The sequence below is a fragment of the Ciona robusta genome, chromosome 8 (genome assembly GCF_009617815.1).
Source record: "Ciona robusta chromosome 8, ASM961781v2".
NCBI classification, from domain to species: Eukaryota; Metazoa; Chordata; class Ascidiacea; order Phlebobranchia; family Cionidae; genus Ciona; species Ciona robusta.
Window position 1 is genome coordinate 1,256,817 of NC_143242.1, and position 18,506 is coordinate 1,275,322.

The 18,506-nt window shown below is 34.2% G+C and overlaps 1 protein-coding gene and 1 long non-coding RNA gene across 7 annotated transcripts in view; one reads left to right on the forward strand and one right to left on the reverse strand.

Annotated features, from left to right (window-relative positions):
* The window catches only part of LOC149732051 (uncharacterized), a 125,472-nt gene that overhangs the window by 39,254 nt on the left and 67,712 nt on the right, over nt 1–18,506 (reverse strand). For all 6 annotated transcript variants that reach the window (XM_089882145.1, XM_089882143.1, XM_089882144.1 and 3 more), the window contains 42 exons: nt 18,097–18,281; nt 17,618–17,914; nt 17,175–17,268; nt 16,765–16,928; nt 16,243–16,394; nt 16,048–16,183; nt 15,856–15,989; nt 15,656–15,800; nt 15,295–15,585; nt 14,702–14,986; nt 14,322–14,511; nt 14,045–14,145; nt 13,829–13,974; nt 13,614–13,749; nt 13,146–13,318; nt 12,979–13,087; nt 12,295–12,473; nt 12,070–12,181; nt 11,713–12,009; nt 11,273–11,400; nt 10,788–10,956; nt 10,022–10,133; nt 9,602–9,747; nt 9,444–9,537; nt 8,994–9,178; nt 8,843–8,936; nt 8,206–8,384; nt 7,950–8,105; nt 7,439–7,564; nt 6,805–6,947; nt 6,454–6,592; nt 6,052–6,330; nt 3,721–3,996; nt 3,363–3,659; nt 2,901–3,182; nt 2,688–2,827; nt 2,473–2,617; nt 1,833–1,981; nt 1,082–1,220; nt 912–1,021; nt 654–831; nt 265–406 (listed from right to left, as the gene is read on the reverse strand). In XM_089882145.1, the coding sequence (XP_089738271.1) occupies nt 265–406; nt 654–831; nt 912–1,021; nt 1,082–1,220; nt 1,833–1,981; nt 2,473–2,617; nt 2,688–2,827; nt 2,901–3,182; nt 3,363–3,659; nt 3,721–3,996; nt 6,052–6,330; nt 6,454–6,592; nt 6,805–6,947; nt 7,439–7,564; nt 7,950–8,105; nt 8,206–8,384; nt 8,843–8,936; nt 8,994–9,178; nt 9,444–9,537; nt 9,602–9,747; nt 10,022–10,133; nt 10,788–10,956; nt 11,273–11,400; nt 11,713–12,009; nt 12,070–12,181; nt 12,295–12,473; nt 12,979–13,087; nt 13,146–13,318; nt 13,614–13,749; nt 13,829–13,974; nt 14,045–14,145; nt 14,322–14,511; nt 14,702–14,986; nt 15,295–15,585; nt 15,656–15,800; nt 15,856–15,989; nt 16,048–16,183; nt 16,243–16,394; nt 16,765–16,928; nt 17,175–17,268; nt 17,618–17,914; nt 18,097–18,281 (7,134 nt within the window). The remainder of the gene's footprint in view (nt 1–264; nt 407–653; nt 832–911; nt 1,022–1,081; nt 1,221–1,832; nt 1,982–2,472; nt 2,618–2,687; nt 2,828–2,900; nt 3,183–3,362; nt 3,660–3,720; nt 3,997–6,051; nt 6,331–6,453; nt 6,593–6,804; nt 6,948–7,438; nt 7,565–7,949; nt 8,106–8,205; nt 8,385–8,842; nt 8,937–8,993; nt 9,179–9,443; nt 9,538–9,601; nt 9,748–10,021; nt 10,134–10,787; nt 10,957–11,272; nt 11,401–11,712; nt 12,010–12,069; nt 12,182–12,294; nt 12,474–12,978; nt 13,088–13,145; nt 13,319–13,613; nt 13,750–13,828; nt 13,975–14,044; nt 14,146–14,321; nt 14,512–14,701; nt 14,987–15,294; nt 15,586–15,655; nt 15,801–15,855; nt 15,990–16,047; nt 16,184–16,242; nt 16,395–16,764; nt 16,929–17,174; nt 17,269–17,617; nt 17,915–18,096; nt 18,282–18,506) is intronic.
* LOC149732052 (uncharacterized) lies at nt 12,468–15,293 on the forward strand. The gene is made up of 3 exons (XR_016385486.1): nt 12,468–13,036; nt 13,598–13,711; nt 14,313–15,293. It is a non-coding gene; the product is annotated as an uncharacterized LOC149732052 (long non-coding RNA).

The window sequence follows — 18,506 nt, forward strand, 5'->3', positions numbered from 1 at the left end:
CGACAGCCGTTATAACACGGGTATTCGGACACCTTGTGCAAGCATACGAGTTACAATGTATGTTACTTTGTAAGTGCTTATTTTTTTGGATTTTTTTTTATAATTTTTATGTACGGCTGATAATTCAGATAACCCATTAGTGACCACTGGGTTAAAGCAATGTCCGTTAAGTGTCTTGCCCAAGGACACATACGCCCACAATGGTAGCAGCGACGAGCCTTGAACTCATAGTTTTAAATTACAATACAGGAAGAATGGCAATACCTCAACACTACCAGTGGAGTGGTACTTTCCGCAATGCTGATAACAAAGAAGTCGACTTGATTTTGTGTTTCGTTTAGTTTTACTGTCAAGGTGGTAGGTGATGTGAAGACTTCAATGTTCGGTAAAACGTTTGGAGGAATACCTATAATGATATTATTACTTGTAAACGGTTTTACGTCAATACAAAGTCGCAATAATCAAAGCCAATCACTACTAACCCTTATATTAAATGAACACCACATAACTCAACATTTAGTCCAATATCCCGAACAGCTATAACTCTATATTTAACCGTCAACTGTTTACTTTTTCTTTTGGACAGTCGACTCTGAATTGTCGGGTACCCCTTATAAAATACTCCGCAAGACATGCAGCATTCATGTACTTACGCAGCGTGGCGTTGAAAGGCGCAGACGTTGAGCTTTGTCCACTGCTATGGGTATCAACATATATTAAATAACGTATTCCATCATCTTGGCCAATACTAAATGAAATAAATCGTGTTTCATTTTTATTGTGTGTCGGTAGAACGGTGCCGGATTTGATTGCGTTACTTGGGTCATCCGCCTACAAAGATAAATGTTAAACATGATATTTCTTTCTACCGTTTAATTTCATAATAACGACATTAGTGTAAGATGCCTTACACTAACTACATGGACCCTGTATGAGCTGACCATTCCTTCGACTTGTGAAAACGTGAAATTAATCCTGTCAACGTCGGTCGTTACAGTTCCGTTGATAACTGGCAGTGGGCCTAAATTAAAAATATATATAAATAATGGTTAAAGAATTTACCAACAAAATCGTAACATACGCGTAGTAACCATAGTTACAAAAGGTGGACCAGGTATTCCACGGATGTAACCAACACTTGATAAGTTGTACGTTTCTCCAGGAACTAAATCACGTAATATATAACCCGCTGATCCATCTGCAGATGTGTTTGCCGAGATCTGCAAGTATATGAAATACAATAATTAAATTGTTTTTCTTGACCTTTTTATAACAAAACGGCAATCGGGACACTTCGTTAGGGGTTGTGAAGGTTTGAATAACATACCAAGTAAATAAAACGGACGGTAACGGTTAAACGGGATTCGTTTTGAATGTAACTTACTTTATCCTCGCGTGGCCGGAAAACGACAGTCGTTATCACACGGGTTTAACACCTCGTGGCAGCTTACGAGTTACCATGTTTGTTCTTTTGTGGGTGATTTTGGGATTTTTTTCATTTTTTTTTATGTATGGCTGATAATTTGGACAACCCATTAGTGACCACTGGGTTGGAGCAATTGTCGTTAAGTGTCTTGCCCAAGAACACATACGCCCACAATGGTAGCAGCGTCGAGCCTTGAACCCACTACCTATTGGTTACAAGCATGCGCGCTAACCACTATGCAACAGCGCCGCCGGATTTTGACATGGTAAAGAATGAAAATGTGTACAGCCATGATTGGATGACAGGTGTAAGCGTTACATCCAACAATCATAAACTCACAGGATTATACTGCTATATTGCAGAAAGAGAGCGAATAAGGTCATGTAATACAGTAACATATTTTAACCTCTTTAATAAAGCTGCCATTGAGAGACAAGGAGGTTGAGAAGAACGCAAATTCAGTTGTACTGTTGGGGTGAAATGCAATAATGGCATAATGTGAGGAGCTAAATATAGGCGATGGCGTTGACGGTGGTACAAGTGGTGGTGTGTCTTCTGCATAAAAGTAATCAGATTTTAGAAAAACGTTTCGGTTTTACGCCGTTGAACAATATACTATTAGTTATGAGGGTGTACAAATAAGTGTTAAAAAAGGCTGAGCTAACATTTCCAGCAAACTTCTAATCAAAAACCTAAATCTTCCCTTTGTAAACAGTTAAGCCTATACTCGGGTGGGTCGAAATAGGACGACTTTTTATTTCCTCGTCTCACAAGGTGGCAAACAAAAAATATTCAAGGGGTTGTAAAACGATGTCCTCCCGACTCAAAAAAGGCCATTGTTAATTGTTTAAAAATCGATCAGGACATTTGAATATAATGTGCTCAAGATGTCCTGTCTTTCCCACAATAAATTATATATAATGTTGTAATTTTGCTGCAACTTATTACAGTTTTGCTTCATATTTTTGTGACTTGAGATTAAAAAACAAATTATGATGAAACAGTTATACACACTATAGTGGATTTTTATAAAACATTCAACGTACGCATAGTGAAAGGTTTTCTAAACACTGGACTCGTTATTCCGTTACAAATGGTTTGTATTTGAGCAGTATACGACGATGATGGCTTCAATTCAACGTCGTCAAAAATTATCGTCATATCAGATTCGGACTGGTTAGTGACGATCGTCTAAAAACAAGTTGTTTAAACGTTCTATCAACTTACATACACATCCTTAAACTGTGCTTTATGCGCTTACATTTTGTTGAAACGTGTAGAATGGTTTGAGTGGGTTTGTAAAGCTTGTTCTATATTGTACCCTGCCCGTTGGTTGTTTAAACGAGATGAAAGCGACGGTGGGAGTCGTTGTAATATTAGCGTCGGTTACACTCTGTGGAGCTGTCGTATACAAACGCAGTTAATGTTGAGTACATCTAGCAAGTTTGACACATGTTAATTCATTGTAACTCACCAACCGAACCAATTTGTTCAATGGAATTTCCTGAAACATTTCGAATCACGGACGAAGCGTAAACACGATACCTTCCGCATGGAGTGAGATTTTCAAATTTTGTTTCAATGTTATTTGTACTCGGTGGCAAAGTAATGTTAGAAACCAACTTTGAAAGGTCAGAATTGTGGAAAATTCGAAGTAAGTAGTTATCTACTGGAACCCGAGACGGTCCAAGTTCAATGTTCAGCGTATTGTTTATAGAACTGCTGACCCGTAGGGATTGCGGTGGAGTCGGTAAAGCTGGAAGGAAATGTTAATAGTTGTTGCAAAGAAACCAAGTGTATACAATGATATAACGTTTTTACTACTGTGCTACATAACCGACTAATTGTAAACTCTATATATGGCAAACCATTGCGCCGAGACAAAACCCGTACAAGAGCAAAACATTTTCAAATGAAAAAGCAACGTTGTACTTACGCAGGACGGTTGGAAATCTAGTTGTGGGACTTTTCAGGCCGCCAACTTGTGTTGTTACCCATATTATATAGGATGTGTTTGGTTTTAACGATGAATGGTTAAAGGTCGCTTGGTATTGACCTGACGGTGTGGTCTCGTTTTTTTGTACAACATATTGCTGAACAAACTGGGGGCCAGTGGGAGTAACCATTGATATGAATGAATCAAAACTGTCAAACACACCGCTGGGTGGTGTGAATGTAACAGTGGCTTCAGTTGGTGTCGCCTTCACTGATCCTGCGGGCACTGGGTTCGGGGCTAAAACATAAAGGTTTAAACAAAAATGAGAATAAGTGGTAGTGCATCAAATTACACTTACCAAATTGATTTGGCAAATTTGAAATTGATGGTAAACTTGAAACACCATCCATGCTTGCCGTGACGCGAATTTCGTAAGTTTCACCAGGTACGAAGCCCCCCAGAAATGTTTGAATTTGAGGCGCACTTATTGTGTCTGATATTGTGATATTTGTGGTTTGTGGTACTGCTAACACTGTGTATTGATCAACCGGGCTCAGGGATTGTTCAAACAACACGATAAGGAGAGACCCTTGGAATGGAGTTGTTCTTATTGCACCAGGCGGCTGTGGTCGTCCTATGAAAGATGGCACCATGCATTCTCGGTATGTGGTTTTTATATATATATAGTAGGGTGGGGGAAGATGGGACACTTTGTCAGACGAGACTTTTTTTAATTTTTTTTTACGGACTCCTATTTAATGATAATCAGGAAAATAAGGTTACAAAATTGTTCGACAGTATTATCACGACTTTATAAAACGCCCGTCAAAGCCGATTACTGTTTTTAAATATTAAAAAAATATGTTAAATAGAAACAGTATACTTTTAACAGGTAAAAAATGCAAAATAGTAAGGTGCTATTTTTTAATGCTCGCTAAATCATAGTAAAGCCGATGAATTTTTTTAGTTTTTTTTTTTAGTTTTTTTTTTAGTTTTTCCCATCTTTCACCACATTGAAGTTTTATGTTTTTATTGCCATACTTTGAAAAGATTTGCTTTTAATTTAGTAGTTTATATCTCAGGGGATATTCAACTATAAGATACTGATATATTAAAAAGATAATATTTTGAAAATATATTCGAAATTTGGTCATTTGCACTTGGTGATAATTTATGAGAAGTGGCTTGTGCCAAAAACAAAGTAGTAATACCCAATTTGTAGCAAAAATAAAAACTTTATCAATAGTTATAATCAATTTTCTGTTATTACAAGTTCATATACATTTGTAGGATTCAATATTTGACCATTGATGTTCGAACATTACCCATTGTCGTTCAAACAATACCAATTGTTATGCAATAATATAATGTATAGGTAACATGTTAAAAACTATAGCAGTAGGGCAAAAAAAAAAGGTTTAGACCTATTTTCAAATCGTACAGTATTATTTCGTGTTATTTACGTACATTCCTATTTATAAATACACTTAATAATCAAAATTAACAATGATTTTAAACTGTCCCATCTTATCCTGTGTGTTTTTTGGGCTGTGGAAAAGTTAACGGTTAACCGGTTAACCGAACCTATTCGGTTAACCGCTAACGAAAAGTTCAAGTCGTTAACCGAACTATGACGTCATAGGGCATAAACGTATATCAATATCTGTCTTATTTACACGAAAGGCACGTGTTCGTGTTCGTTGATTGTTGTTTTGCAATAAGACAGAGTGCGCAGGGACGCTGTTGCTTTGATCGTGCCCTACAACGGCGATTACGTCGCCAATCTTGATTGGTAATACCGCAGGCTAACTAGTTTTGCAACATTATATTGGTGTAATACACAACTTGAATGTTTTCCTCAGCCAAGCAGCGTGTTTATTACGAAAAAGCAGGCATTCACACGTGGATTCATTGCATCATAATAGCGATTGTTTGACCTGGCAATTGATTACGACATAATAGCAATTCACACGTTAATAACTGCGTCATAATTGCAATTCACACGTTGATTATTTAGACGGCAGGTGTTTTAAAACAGGTTTGAATATGAATAAGAAAGCATTACTTTAACGTTAAGAACGTTTGCCCGTGTATTGCAAGCATAGTCCATACGTTCGTCGTAAAGTTGCCTTCAAATTCGCGAAAGAAAAGCGATAAACAAGACGCTTTTATTAGGATTACATTTGTATCGGTTAACCGGTTAACCGGTTAAAACTGAACGGTTAACAATTGAACAAAAATAGGGAAAATCCACAGCCCTAGTGTTTTCGAATTTGTAAAATTTCACTTGTTGAGCGGATCGCTAAACTCCTTGTGTGTTTTATTATATGTTATTAAATTGGTGTCAATTAATAAAGGAATGATGGTACTAATTCGTGGTATTACCCAAAAACCGACACCTATTTTTATTTTGGAAATATTTGGCAATATGTGCTTAAGTGTCCCATCTTCCCCCATTGTACTATACACCTCATTTTAGTATTTAACTTTACCAGTGACTGTTATTTGTGTCGTTATATTTTAAGTCTCCAAATTATGATAACTCACTAGTGACGGGTGCGTTGGGAGTAACCGCCGTTAAATATCTTGTAAAATACAACCACAATGATACCCACACTAGTATAACGAATGCGTGATCCACGAACAGACACTTAATGTTTATAAAACACAAATTTAAATATATTTTTACCTGAGCTAAATTCGTTATTGGTGGAGGCCATCAGACCACAAGGTCCATAACTTTCTACAACTACACTGTAATTGTTGAGCGGTCGAAGTCTTGTTGTAAAAGCAAATATGTATATGTTTCGCCCGTCAGCTGGTATCGTTACATTTTCTATTCTGTTTGAAATGTTATTCATGAGATGAGCGATGTAGGATAATGAGGAGCCCTGGCCAGGATGAAACGTCACAGAAGATAAGAATGTGACGTCAACGGTTATGTCTGTGATATTTGCAACGTCGGGATCTATAAAATATATAAGAATGGTTGATTAGTTGATTACCATTGGCGTATTCTCGTTTTGCGTGACAACTCATGCTCATCGTGGATAGTTACGCGATGGTAATTCTAAAATATAAAAAAACTTACACGTGCAAAACTTGATTGTACGCGGTTGGCCTTCTGTCTCATTAGATAATGTTTTTGCTTCAAGGTTGTATTCGGTACCAGGTAGAAGAGAGCCTGGTGGTAGGTGGTGCACGCTTACATTTGCAGGGCTGGAATACGTCTGGAAAGATTGTGTTATGTGCTGAATTAAACAACAAGCATGCAAGTGGTGTATGTATTCGAACTATAAAAATACCAATCTGTGAAAATGCACGACAAATAAAACAATATTAAAAGTTGGCGCGGTTTAATAAGCATGACCAAACAAAAACTTTTAATTACAAAAAGAAGGGCAATCAAATTTACAACCATTCACTGAAGGCTATAAAATACCTGCACTGTCGTGTTTTTGTAAAGCGTAGGATATATTGTTACGACATATTGCCCGTCATAAAAAGGTGGAGTTTCCACTGTAATGGTCGTGCTCCCATTCTGGTTTGTTTTCACGGACAAGTTCGTTACATTGGGTGCTGGTACTAAGATATAAATAATATAATCAAATGGGAAAACATACCTTATAGATACAATTTTTGGTAAATAACAATAATTATATTTATCTTTTACACTGCTACAGTTAAGATAACTTTTTTGTACAGACCTAAAGGCGGGAAATTAAAAGTAAAAAAAAACATTTGTTTAAATCACAAAATGATAAAAATCGTAAAAAATATTTGGTTAAAAATCGTCGTCGTAAAATCTAGTAAACATACAATTTCAGTCGGGCCGTAATCGGAAAACAATTGTTTTATTTGAAAATCAATGTGAGTAAAGACACTACCCGTGCAACAAAGGTGTTGCATGGCTAGTTTTACCGCTTGTATAAACGCATCGTGCCTTTATAAACGCAGGTATGATAGTACGAATTCGTGGTATTACCCAAAAACCGTCTTTATATTTTGATTTTGGAAATATTGGGCAATAGGTGCATACGGTGTTACCCCACTCTACTATATATAATAATTCTTACCAATACCGACTGGAAATAAAGTCGTTTCACTTCTCTTGTTCCGTTTAACAGTTGTTATATGAACAATGTATGAAACACCGGTTTGTACTTCACGATCAAATGTGGCTGACAAGTCACTTCCATCAACTAAAATAATGTTAAATATAATTCCAATGAGGTTAAACCTGGCCCGTCCTCTCTTCAAAGAACAACGGCGCAACGAAATGAACAAACATACTCAAACTAAAATCACTGTTATAAACATTACTTACCAGAACCAGTGCCCAAAAGCAACAACAGCCCGTTAATCAATATAAGGGCTAAATATATCATTATACCTATACTATAAACTTAATCTAGCTAAAGTAAGTAATCTTCAACGAAACAGTTGCATCCCTTACGTTATGTCGCTTCCAATAAGTATGGTACTCTCTCTTACGCGTCATTGATACAGATAATGCCCGCGGGTGATGCGTCACGACATAGTACTCGACATAGCGGTATAGACCGATGCAATAGATGGGAAAATTACCTGTTTGTGTAAGATTACGTTGACCCAACACTAGATTTGGCTCATTATCGGATGTGATCGTGACGACATAAGAATCGGCAAAAGATATAGGATTGAAGGAAACAGATACAGATGATGACCTAATACTGAGTTCTGCGCTAACGACCGAAGCGGGAACTAATAAAAAAATGGAACAAATATTTAAACAGAGGACCTTAACAGTTTCATACATGTAATGTTTATACACATAAATAACGTTTCAGCATTTTTTTCTTACCCGTTGTATCATTAAAAGTTGCGACATTGCCACTAATTTCACGAACAACGTAATTGGTCTGTACTCTATAATGGTGACCAGGAGGTAAATCGGTAAAGATGTGATAAAACGAAGTGCTCCATGGTTTGTTTATTTCTTGCACAACTCCATAAGGCCGATCCAACCGTTCAAGAACAATTCTAAATAAACCACAGCCTCATCACAACGTAATTGGCCTATTGCTTCACCCAGAAAAATTAACAAAGAAATAATTTGAAGTATGACAATGTAAAGATATGTGCGTGTCTGAGATAAACGTTTAATAGAAATATAATGGTGTGGGGAAGTTGCAACTTTTCAGCACATACAGTTATGTATTTTAAAAATTCCAACTATTTGACGATTTTATGGGTAATACTATTAATTTGAACTACCATAACTTTATAACTAGACAATACTTACAAATTGAAATATATAAAAAAAACCCAAAGTACGATTTAGTGATTGGCACACTTATGTCAGAGCAGGGTAAAATGGTAAGGAATTACCCCGCCTTTTTAAAAATATAGGGCAATATGTAGGCTACTACCCTACTATACATTTATTGTATAGATTGGGTGAACTTAAATATAATTATAATAAATACGCAGCTACTAACGTGACGTTGTCAACAGGTAGATCAGGTAGTGTTAACTGAATGGTGAGCGATGAGTTAGTTGTAGATATATTGCCTACTGGCACAGGGATGTCTCCTGTCAACATATTGTGTTAGTTGGTTACCAAGAGTTTTCATTTTTAGCAATGTGTACTTGTTCGAACAGTAGCTTGCGATGGTGGTCCTACAACTTTGTTGCTGATTGCAGATATTGATATATTATAGTTAGTTGAAGGTGAGGCGTTAACCAGAGCTACACTGTAGGTGTTTTCTGAAGTGTCTGGGATAGTTTGTTGATCTACTATTGATTGAGTTGGTTCGCCACTGAATAGAGTTATTCTAAAGAACAAAGAAATATGGTCTACCAATAATGAAATATTTTTTTGCTGTAATCTGAAAGAAATGTTTTTTGTTTGTCAATTAAAAGTCAATTGTGCCAAGGTGTCATTAACCATTGTGCCACTGTGTGAAACAGGTTACATCTTAGCAACCATTGGTTAAGATTAATATGTTTTCAGTGTTGAATTCACAAACACCTTGACACAGTTGACAAAATAAAGAGGAATTTTACAAACAAAGAATAATCTAACACAAGTATTTAAACCTATACGCATCCAAAATTCCTGTTGGTTTTGTAAAAGTCACGGACACATTCCAAAGATATCCCTGAATGGTTTGTAGCAGTACAGCCTCTGGCTCTGTGATGTTATAAAAATGGTTGTAGTTTAACAATCTTAGACATTTTCACTGGTAGTAGTTTACCCAAAGTGAAATATTCAATTGTAGGATGACCAAACACTTTAGTTGTTTCTGATTGTGCTTGGAATTCGTATGTTGCGCCTCGTGTTAAGTTTGTGAAGGTAAAAGCTATGTTTGTTGAGTTTGAACGCAGATAGTGAGATGATCCACTGTAAAAAATTAACTTTTCAAACAATAATACATGGTTTCTTATGATTGGTTTAAACCAGAGGTTCTTTATTTTTCCAGCACCCTGGCTCAGGTATTCAGCGACCCTCTCCATGACCAAATAGTATGGGTATACTTACCGTTGCCAGTGTTGTGGGTTAATGTGTCGTTAGGCAAGACACTTTTAAGAAATTACTCAGAGGGGGTTGGAAACTAAAGAAACTCTAAGTTAAACAGTATTAAACTGACTTAAATAAAGAATAATAGTCTACTTACTTTATGGTAACAACATAATGATCAATGTGCATTTCTTCTACCCGATTTACCTTCACATATACTGTATTGTTAGATGAAGTTATATCGGTAAAGGTGACAGGGGGTGGGGGCGCTGCAAAAAATAATATTGTCATTATTTTTTTTTATTGTTTTATTTTCAATATGATAACGTATCAATTTGTATTTTTGTTTCAATTTGATAAGAAAGATTATATTATACATCAGCAACGAACAGATGGGAGCAAAACAACAATTGATAAATTAAATCTAGATTAGAGAATGTGAAAAAAATCTAGTTTTAAAACCATAACACAATATATTATTTAATTAATAAAATTACAACCTGTGTTTGATTAAATAAGAAAAAATAATAAAAAGATAAAACCATAAAAATTCAACGTAGGTTTGTTTATGCATTAATCAAACACAAGAGATTGACAACCAACATGCTATGAAGAACCGTCCCCTGGCATGATAAGAACCAAACATTTTGTTTTTAGTTTTGTTAAAATGGTGATCAACTTTTGCATGGTTGTCAGTTACGTTTTATGCATTAACTAATGCGAGCTTATTCACATCGCAGATTAATCTTTGTACATTTAGTTTACATTATTGCTGATGGAAGCGCAGTTTCATGAACACAATCCCTGTTGGCAGCAATCGTTACTTTCAACTAAGAGGCAGGCAGAATATTAATTGCGCTAAAAGGACAGCAGGATAAAAAGTTTAATGGCCTCTGCTATATTGTGACATAAAAAAGACTCACGGATTTGAAAATAGGCGTAAGCTGCTTCTCCTCTTAATCCACTCTCAGCCACTGTTGTAATGATGAAAGTGTAATTATATGAAGGTTTTAACATGTTACTTGTTAGTACAGTCATGCTCTCATGATCTTCATAGTCAGAATAGGTAGTTCGATTAAACCTTTCAAGAACCTTCGAAAAAAATAATGTTTTGAATTTAAGTAATATTAAGAAAAGATGTCATAACACAACTTTAAATTACATCGTTAATTAACATAAAGAATATTATATCTAGAGTGCTTATTGAGCCTTCAAAATTTAATAGGTAAGTTTATTTTTCTAACCAACAAAAAAGTGCGCAAAATACACAACATGTATATTCAGTAGAAAACTTTAAAGTCTCTCTGATTCAAAGTTATTACGCAAAAGCCTAAGAATATGCTTGTAATGCATGTTACATACAGCGAGGTTATACAATCAAACCTGGTTTATATTTAATAAAACTCACAATAGTAATATTCTCTGCCTGTGTTAGGAGAATTTCAAAGTATTCACTTCTTCCCAAAGCTTCTGTGAACCTTAATGTTGCATTATCACTTCCTGTTTCCACAGTCCCGTATCTAACTGTACTTGGTTCTGTAACATAAACATGAGCGTCTGCGGTGTGTAACCTAATGGATGATTGGTTTTTGTTTTTTCTTCATAACTGGTACTTTGGACAACTTGGGTTGGAGCAGTTACAGTCAAGTCCCTTGCTCAAGGACACACATGCTGGTGACAAGGTAGCAGAATCAGAATTTATTTTAAACCAAAAATTGTCCCATGCAGAAGCTTAGATTGTTACACAGGGTATGCTAATATACAATTAGTAAAGATGACATTGGCAATGAGACACATTTACAAATAACAACATAGTGTCAGTAATTTACAAATTTAAAATCAACCTACCCAGATTAACTTCTCCAATATACTTTGGCTTTCCCACAAGCGAGATGCCGTGATGGGGAACAACATATACCGTGTAGGATTCTCCAGGAGTTAGGTTATGGAATGTATGATTTAAAGCTTGGGAAGTGTTTACCAGCCATTCATGCATTTGAATAACTTCCTGAGGTCGGCGTTTGCTGGAAATCACCAAATCAAGCTGAACAATATCATGTAGATTAAAATTTGTTGAAAAGTCAATTGCTACATCAGTTGGTCCAATCACTGTTACATTGCCTTGTCCAGGGTCATTTAGAGAATCTACAAAACATATGTTTAGTTCATTTTTTCCAAGTTAATTAATTTTAGTTGTGGACTAACCAGTGGTTGTGATGTAGGTTGTGGGTAAGCTTTCTTTTCCATTAGATCGTGAAAACAAATGCAGAATATATGATGTGTTGGCACTCGGTGGAACAGCAAATTGGGCAGTATACTAAAAATAAATAATATTTATAGCTTTATGTATTTACATGCCACCTCACATTAAAAAAATATTCCGAGCTAAATATTTTTTCTATTCTAGATTCAAAATAGTAAAAAGTTTACCGTTCCATTAACATTTATTTTATGTTTTGGAATAATCATCTCTTCTTGTATTAACATAGGATGGTTAAGTTTGACAACATAAGCTCTGTATGAATCTAAAATGTTTTGAGCAGGTGGGAAATGTAAAGTAATGCTTCCAACTGAAGAAGAAATGTTTCCCCCAACCACACTACTTGGGCCTGTAAAATTAATACAGTTTTAGTCATGCAAAGAATACAATGGGTGTTGCAAAAAAATTAAATAAATTATTGATAGAAAAACAACGATCCTTTAAAAACAACTAATTTTTTTTAGTTAACCATAAAAAATGTATTAAAAAACTGGACAATACAATATTTTGTATCAGATTTAAAATCATGAGTTCTATTGTGTTTTAAAAAATTGAATTTGTTCACGTTTTTTGCACAAGTCAATGGAAAACGGTACTTTAAATTGCCTATATTTATAAAATAAGTAAAATATCTTTTAAAACATTTATATATTTTATTTAAGTAAAGTAACATAATTACAATCACAAAAATACTATACATTATTAACAATATTTTTTACCTAAAAGGTAAAATTTAACCGGAACAATATCTTATATTTTAATGGGAAATATGTTACTTTTAAATGTGACATTAAACCAGTAATTGATGACAATTACAAGACTAAAATTATTAAAGAAATAGCTAATGAGCTTACGAATGACAGCTGTTCCAAGTTCTCCTGGTGGCGATTGCTCAGTACTTGTTGAAACAATGTAAGTGACAATATACTTTGCCCCTGGTACCAATCCTTTGTGGAATTCAGTCTGTGAGAATACAATTATAAGCTTGGGAAAGTCTATTATTTCTCAACAGAAAACATACCTCTAAATTGCTGCTGTTTGCAAGTATAACATTTGTCTGTAAAATGTTGCTGCTGTCATTTGAAAGGGCCAAGTTAACAAAAATTCGTTCGAATCCATTCACAGGTTTCATATTCACGACAATGGTGTTGTTTTTAGTTACAGTTATTTTACCTGCATCAACTGACACATCATCTAAAAAAATACAAAAAATAGTTTCACAATTATAATAATGTTTCATTGGAAATTTGAAGTTTGTTAAAAATTACCTGTGTAAAATATTGATATTACTGCAATGGTTTAACATTGCACTGATTTATTTATGGAAAAAATGACATTTATCATCACAATTTATATATCCTCGTATTGGGGGCAACTGTGTTACAACATCTGTGTTTTATTGCACACCATAATGCTTAAACCTAGCTCCCACCAAAATTTGATGACTAATTGGTATTTTTTATAAACACACAGTTCCAACTCAACTCACTTGTTCTGAAGGTAAAAGAAGCTGTTGGACTGTTCTTATTGTAACTTAAAGAAACCACGGACAACGTATAGTTTGTTGATGGATCAAGATTATTAAAGGCAAGAAAATGTTCTCCAATTTGATTTGAAGATGCAACCTAAACGTTGTGTATTTGTATTAAACACAGCTGTATCTGTTCAATTTTTTTATTTTTGCCATAGAAAAACACAACTTACATATTTAAACATCAAGACACTTGTGGGTTCATTATCCTTTGTTATATAGATAAAGTATCGATCAGTTACACCTTCTGCAGGTTCAAATGTAACATTGACTTGGTTGCTTGTTGGTTTTAGAGTTGCATTTGATATCTTTGCAGGATCTGTTGAATTTTAAAATGTTTAGTTTTGAAAATAAGGCAGTTATGCAGGTAAATCTGAAAATATACAAACCAACAACAAATTCTTCAATTTCATTCCACAAACTTTCGACTCCGCTGACAGTGTTTGAAATGTATACGAAGTAATGTTCGCCATATGTCAAGTTGTTAAAGCTAACAAAAAAAAACAAGTTTTACCACGGTGTCATACACTATACCACATTATGCACCATCATTAAGACTAAAAGAAAGCACCAACAAATAAAGACTCTAACAAATTTAATTTTAAGATTATTCATAAACAACTACAACATTTTAAACAGCACTAATTATTAATGCAGTACTCGTACATGCTGGTGGGAGGGTTTTGACCAGGAAGTGTGGCATTAAGTGAAATAGAAGTGTTAGACGCTGGCTTCACAAAAACATGGTAATGTCCAATCCATCCAGCTGCATCTCTGTTGTCAGGGGGAGTAACAATAACTTCAACCGAACGATTGGGAAACAAAGTAATTGACCCACCAGCAGGAATTGGTTTTTCTGAAAGATGTTTATAGCCTTTTTAATTTTCATTTATGCACCATACAAAAATTATCTATTCTTGTGTGGCAGGGAATCATAACTGGTGGTATTGGCTCCAAAAGCAGTGGTTTCATACAATTGTTAATTTAGACACATTCTGATAATGATAGCTCCATTTATCTCCAAATCTAGTAGTCAGAGTACTAACCAGTTGTCATATTGAATGTTGTAGGGTAGCTGGTTCTGTGTTTACTGTATGATTTCGCTTCACCAACATAAACAGTATCAGGTATAAGATTTCGAAACACATGATGCAGCAAAGTTTGTATTTGACGTAGAGTATAATGTAAAGTGGCATTGTCAACAGTTTTATGCTCTTCCCCTTGCTTGTGCACAGATAAAGTAAACCTATCTGCAATTCCATCAGGTGGGGTGAAACTAATATCACCGGTGGTTGCTGTCATAACTATGACTGGATTAATTTTTCCTGGCCCTGTTAAAATAAATTAACTGTACTAATTTGCTGTCATTTAGCAGATTAATGCAAACTTGTAAGACTGGTGTCCAATTTTATAATTTTGGCACACTCACATGTTATTATACTTGTAACTTTGTGGACAATTGCACTTTTTGTATAACTGGGATGAACAGGTTATTAATGACCACTAAGGTAGGTCAATATCTGTTAAGTGCCTTGCCTAAATACATTTTCATAGCTTTTATATTTTGAGATTTTTTTGTTGCGGCATCAATATAATAAAACAATTTTACACAGAACAAAATAAAAATAGTCGTTCTTACTTAGAGTAACGCTTCCAATGATGTTTTTTACACTTTGAAGGTTTTCATGTTTTGATTTGGCAGATACAATGTAGGTTTGACCATCTATAAGTCGAATGAATTGTGTTTGTGGTGTATCACTTTGAGAAACCTCTTTCATAGCAACAGTTTGATTTGGTGAAAAGTCATAGCTAATACTAATAACATAGCTTGTAACTGGAACAGAAGTTATTGGCTGCAAACGAACATGCACTGTGTTACTCTCATCCACAGATACATTTCCAATTGGTGGTAATAAAGGCAACGGATCCACTGTTTAAATATAAGAATTTTGGTAAAAACAATACAAAAAATATTAACCAATGTTTCGTATTTGTGTTACCTGTGGCAGTTCTAAATATTGCAGGATTACTACTTAGTCCATTGTTTTGTGTAACTACAATAACAGAATAGTTTGTATTTGATTCCAGACCAACAAACGAATATTCATATTCTGTCTTTCCAGCGCTTGCAGGAATAATGTCGATCTAAATGAAATTTTGTTGTATGTTTTTTGTTGAAGAATTTGTTGAAAAAACTTACTTTTCCAACAGATGTAACATCAGCAGTTGGAACAATGTATATTCGATAACTTTCCGCATATCCTTTTGCAGCAAAGAAAGTTATGTTGACTGAAGACAATGTATGGAGCACTCTGCCTGTAACTGTGGCTGGACCTGGAAATAACAAATTTCTTAAAGTATTATGTTTTATTAATTTAGTAAACAAACTTACTGATGGTTATTGGTCCAAATGGGTAGGGTTTACCATCTACTCCATTTATAGTTGCTGAAACTCTCCCAGTATATCTCTCACCAGGGGTTAGGTTGCGGAAAACAGCAAGAATTGTTTCCTCCAGAGATGCCTTTGTCTACCAGAAAAAAACAAGAATATAAGTTTTCTCTTTAAATTAATTGTTCAAAAACTTACATTTAGCACCATACCATCAACTGGTTTAGAATTGTTAGAACTAAATAATGTAACATTATACTGCAAGTGCTGGGTGAGGTCTGGCCAGATTGTTACACTCAGTTGATCGCTGGAGGGAAGAGCGGTAACGAATCGAGGTTCCGGGATTGGAGCTAAATATCGTAACAATGAAAGATTTAATTTTTAAAAAAGGAGAAATCTGTACTATGAGTACAATGCTCAGTTGAACCGCTTTTATAATGTTGGTAAAACTTGATTGCTTCTGCTGTTTTTCTTTATATTTGATACAATCATATTTTATTAACACACTTTATGTTTGCTAGACCTAGAGTTTACAGGCATTATCCAACAATATTAGTAAATACTTTAATATTTAAATAATAAAGCATGAATTACAGTTTTATTAAACATAATTTTAAAACTTGTAAATTAATTGCGGCAAGTATATACAAATCGAAAATTTAACTAAAATTACAACATTATAAATAAATAATGTACATAAATGAATATGTACAAAATTACTTGTTTTTATAAAAAAGTTTTTTCTTGTGCTTTCCACTCCATTACTATCTGTCCAAATAGTAAATTGATATTCTGTTTCAGGAGTTAGATCCGTGAATTCATAATTTGGCAATTCACTTTCAATGTTTGTTGTGTTCTGTTCATCACTTCGGTTAAACCAAATTCTAAAAATTACACCATGTTTAAATGTGCCACAACATATGGTTTTATGTATGTTCAAAATTGCAGTTACAAGTCAACATTTTAGAAGGACCACCCTCAAACCTCTAGCAACCAACTCCTAATCATCAACACTCCATTTTGTTGACTTAAAATTTTCAACTTAAATTTGAGGCTTTGAACAGTAAGTTTTAGATTGCAAACTGTATAAATAATAAGAAAGAATAAATAATATTATTGGAAATACTAACATGTATTGATCAACTATTCCCAGAGGTGGAGTACATCTTATTCGTATAGTTACTGCTGTGCTTGATGAATTTAAACTTTCTATGGGGCTCGGTGCTAGAAGAAAGATAATAAAATATGTGTTTGCTGTAGATAACCAAGTATTTTAAAAAGAAAACTTACACTTCTTTAAATAACTTACTGGAAGTTGTTTTGAAGCAAATCTGAACTCTATTAGACAACATAATGTATCTTTGTTTTTACATTCAAATATAATATATGAATAATTTGGAAGTTCAAAAAAACAAAAAAACTGCTGTTAAACATGAGATGGATAAAAATATATATAAAGATAAAATATAGACATAAATATAATATACCCTATCTTTAATTCACAAAGAATTATAGTTCAGAAAGTTAAAGCAAACGAGTAAGTTTATGATTAGAGATAGAAAACAGTACTTACGAACAACATAGGTTCCAATTGGAACTCGAGCACTTGTCCAGTTCTTATACAAAGTTACAATTTCCAGATCATATTGTTGACCGGGAATTAAATTCTCAAATAGAACATTCAAGTTTGAAGTAGCATTTTCAATATTTACACTGTTTACCGGTTCAGTGGGGTTAGTTGAAAGTAAAATACGAAGATTGAAAATAAAATCCTTGGTTAGCGGCTCATTTAAAGTGGAACCAGATATTGAAATATTCGTTCTTCCAACAACAACTGTAGTTTGGTTTATTTCAGGGGCTGGTATCGCAGCTGAAATATTTCACAAAACTATTTATACTGCGTAATTTTGTTTATTAAAGCATTATAAGCTATGATTGTTTTCTTTTTTACAATGATAAACATGATCTAAATAAAAAAACAAAAAGTTGTAAAGCAAAAAACTTTTTTTATAAGTGCTCTGTTAAATTGACCAATGTATAAATTACATTTACCTGTTGTGAAGCTGACAGTGTTTTCAATGCTAATTAAGCCATGGCTGCGTGCAACCAATGTTACATTGTACTGTTGACCAGGTAAAAGATTCAACAAAGTTTGACTTGTTACATTAACATTTGTGTTGTGAGTAATGTTGTAAGACTTAATAATGTTTCCCTTTATTAATGATGTTAAATGTATTCTGAAAAAATAAAAATTTCTCTTTATTTCCTATCTATTCTTCCATTGGAAGATTACCCTTTTAACAACACCATGTGTGGTTGTGCTTTATACCTTTTACCTACTTACGTGTTAAAAACAATAATAATTATATACATCGGCAATCTTTTGTTTAAATAATTTAAATTATGCGTTTTGCATGAAGACACAATGAACTCTTAAACTGGTATCTTCCAGTTGTAAGGCA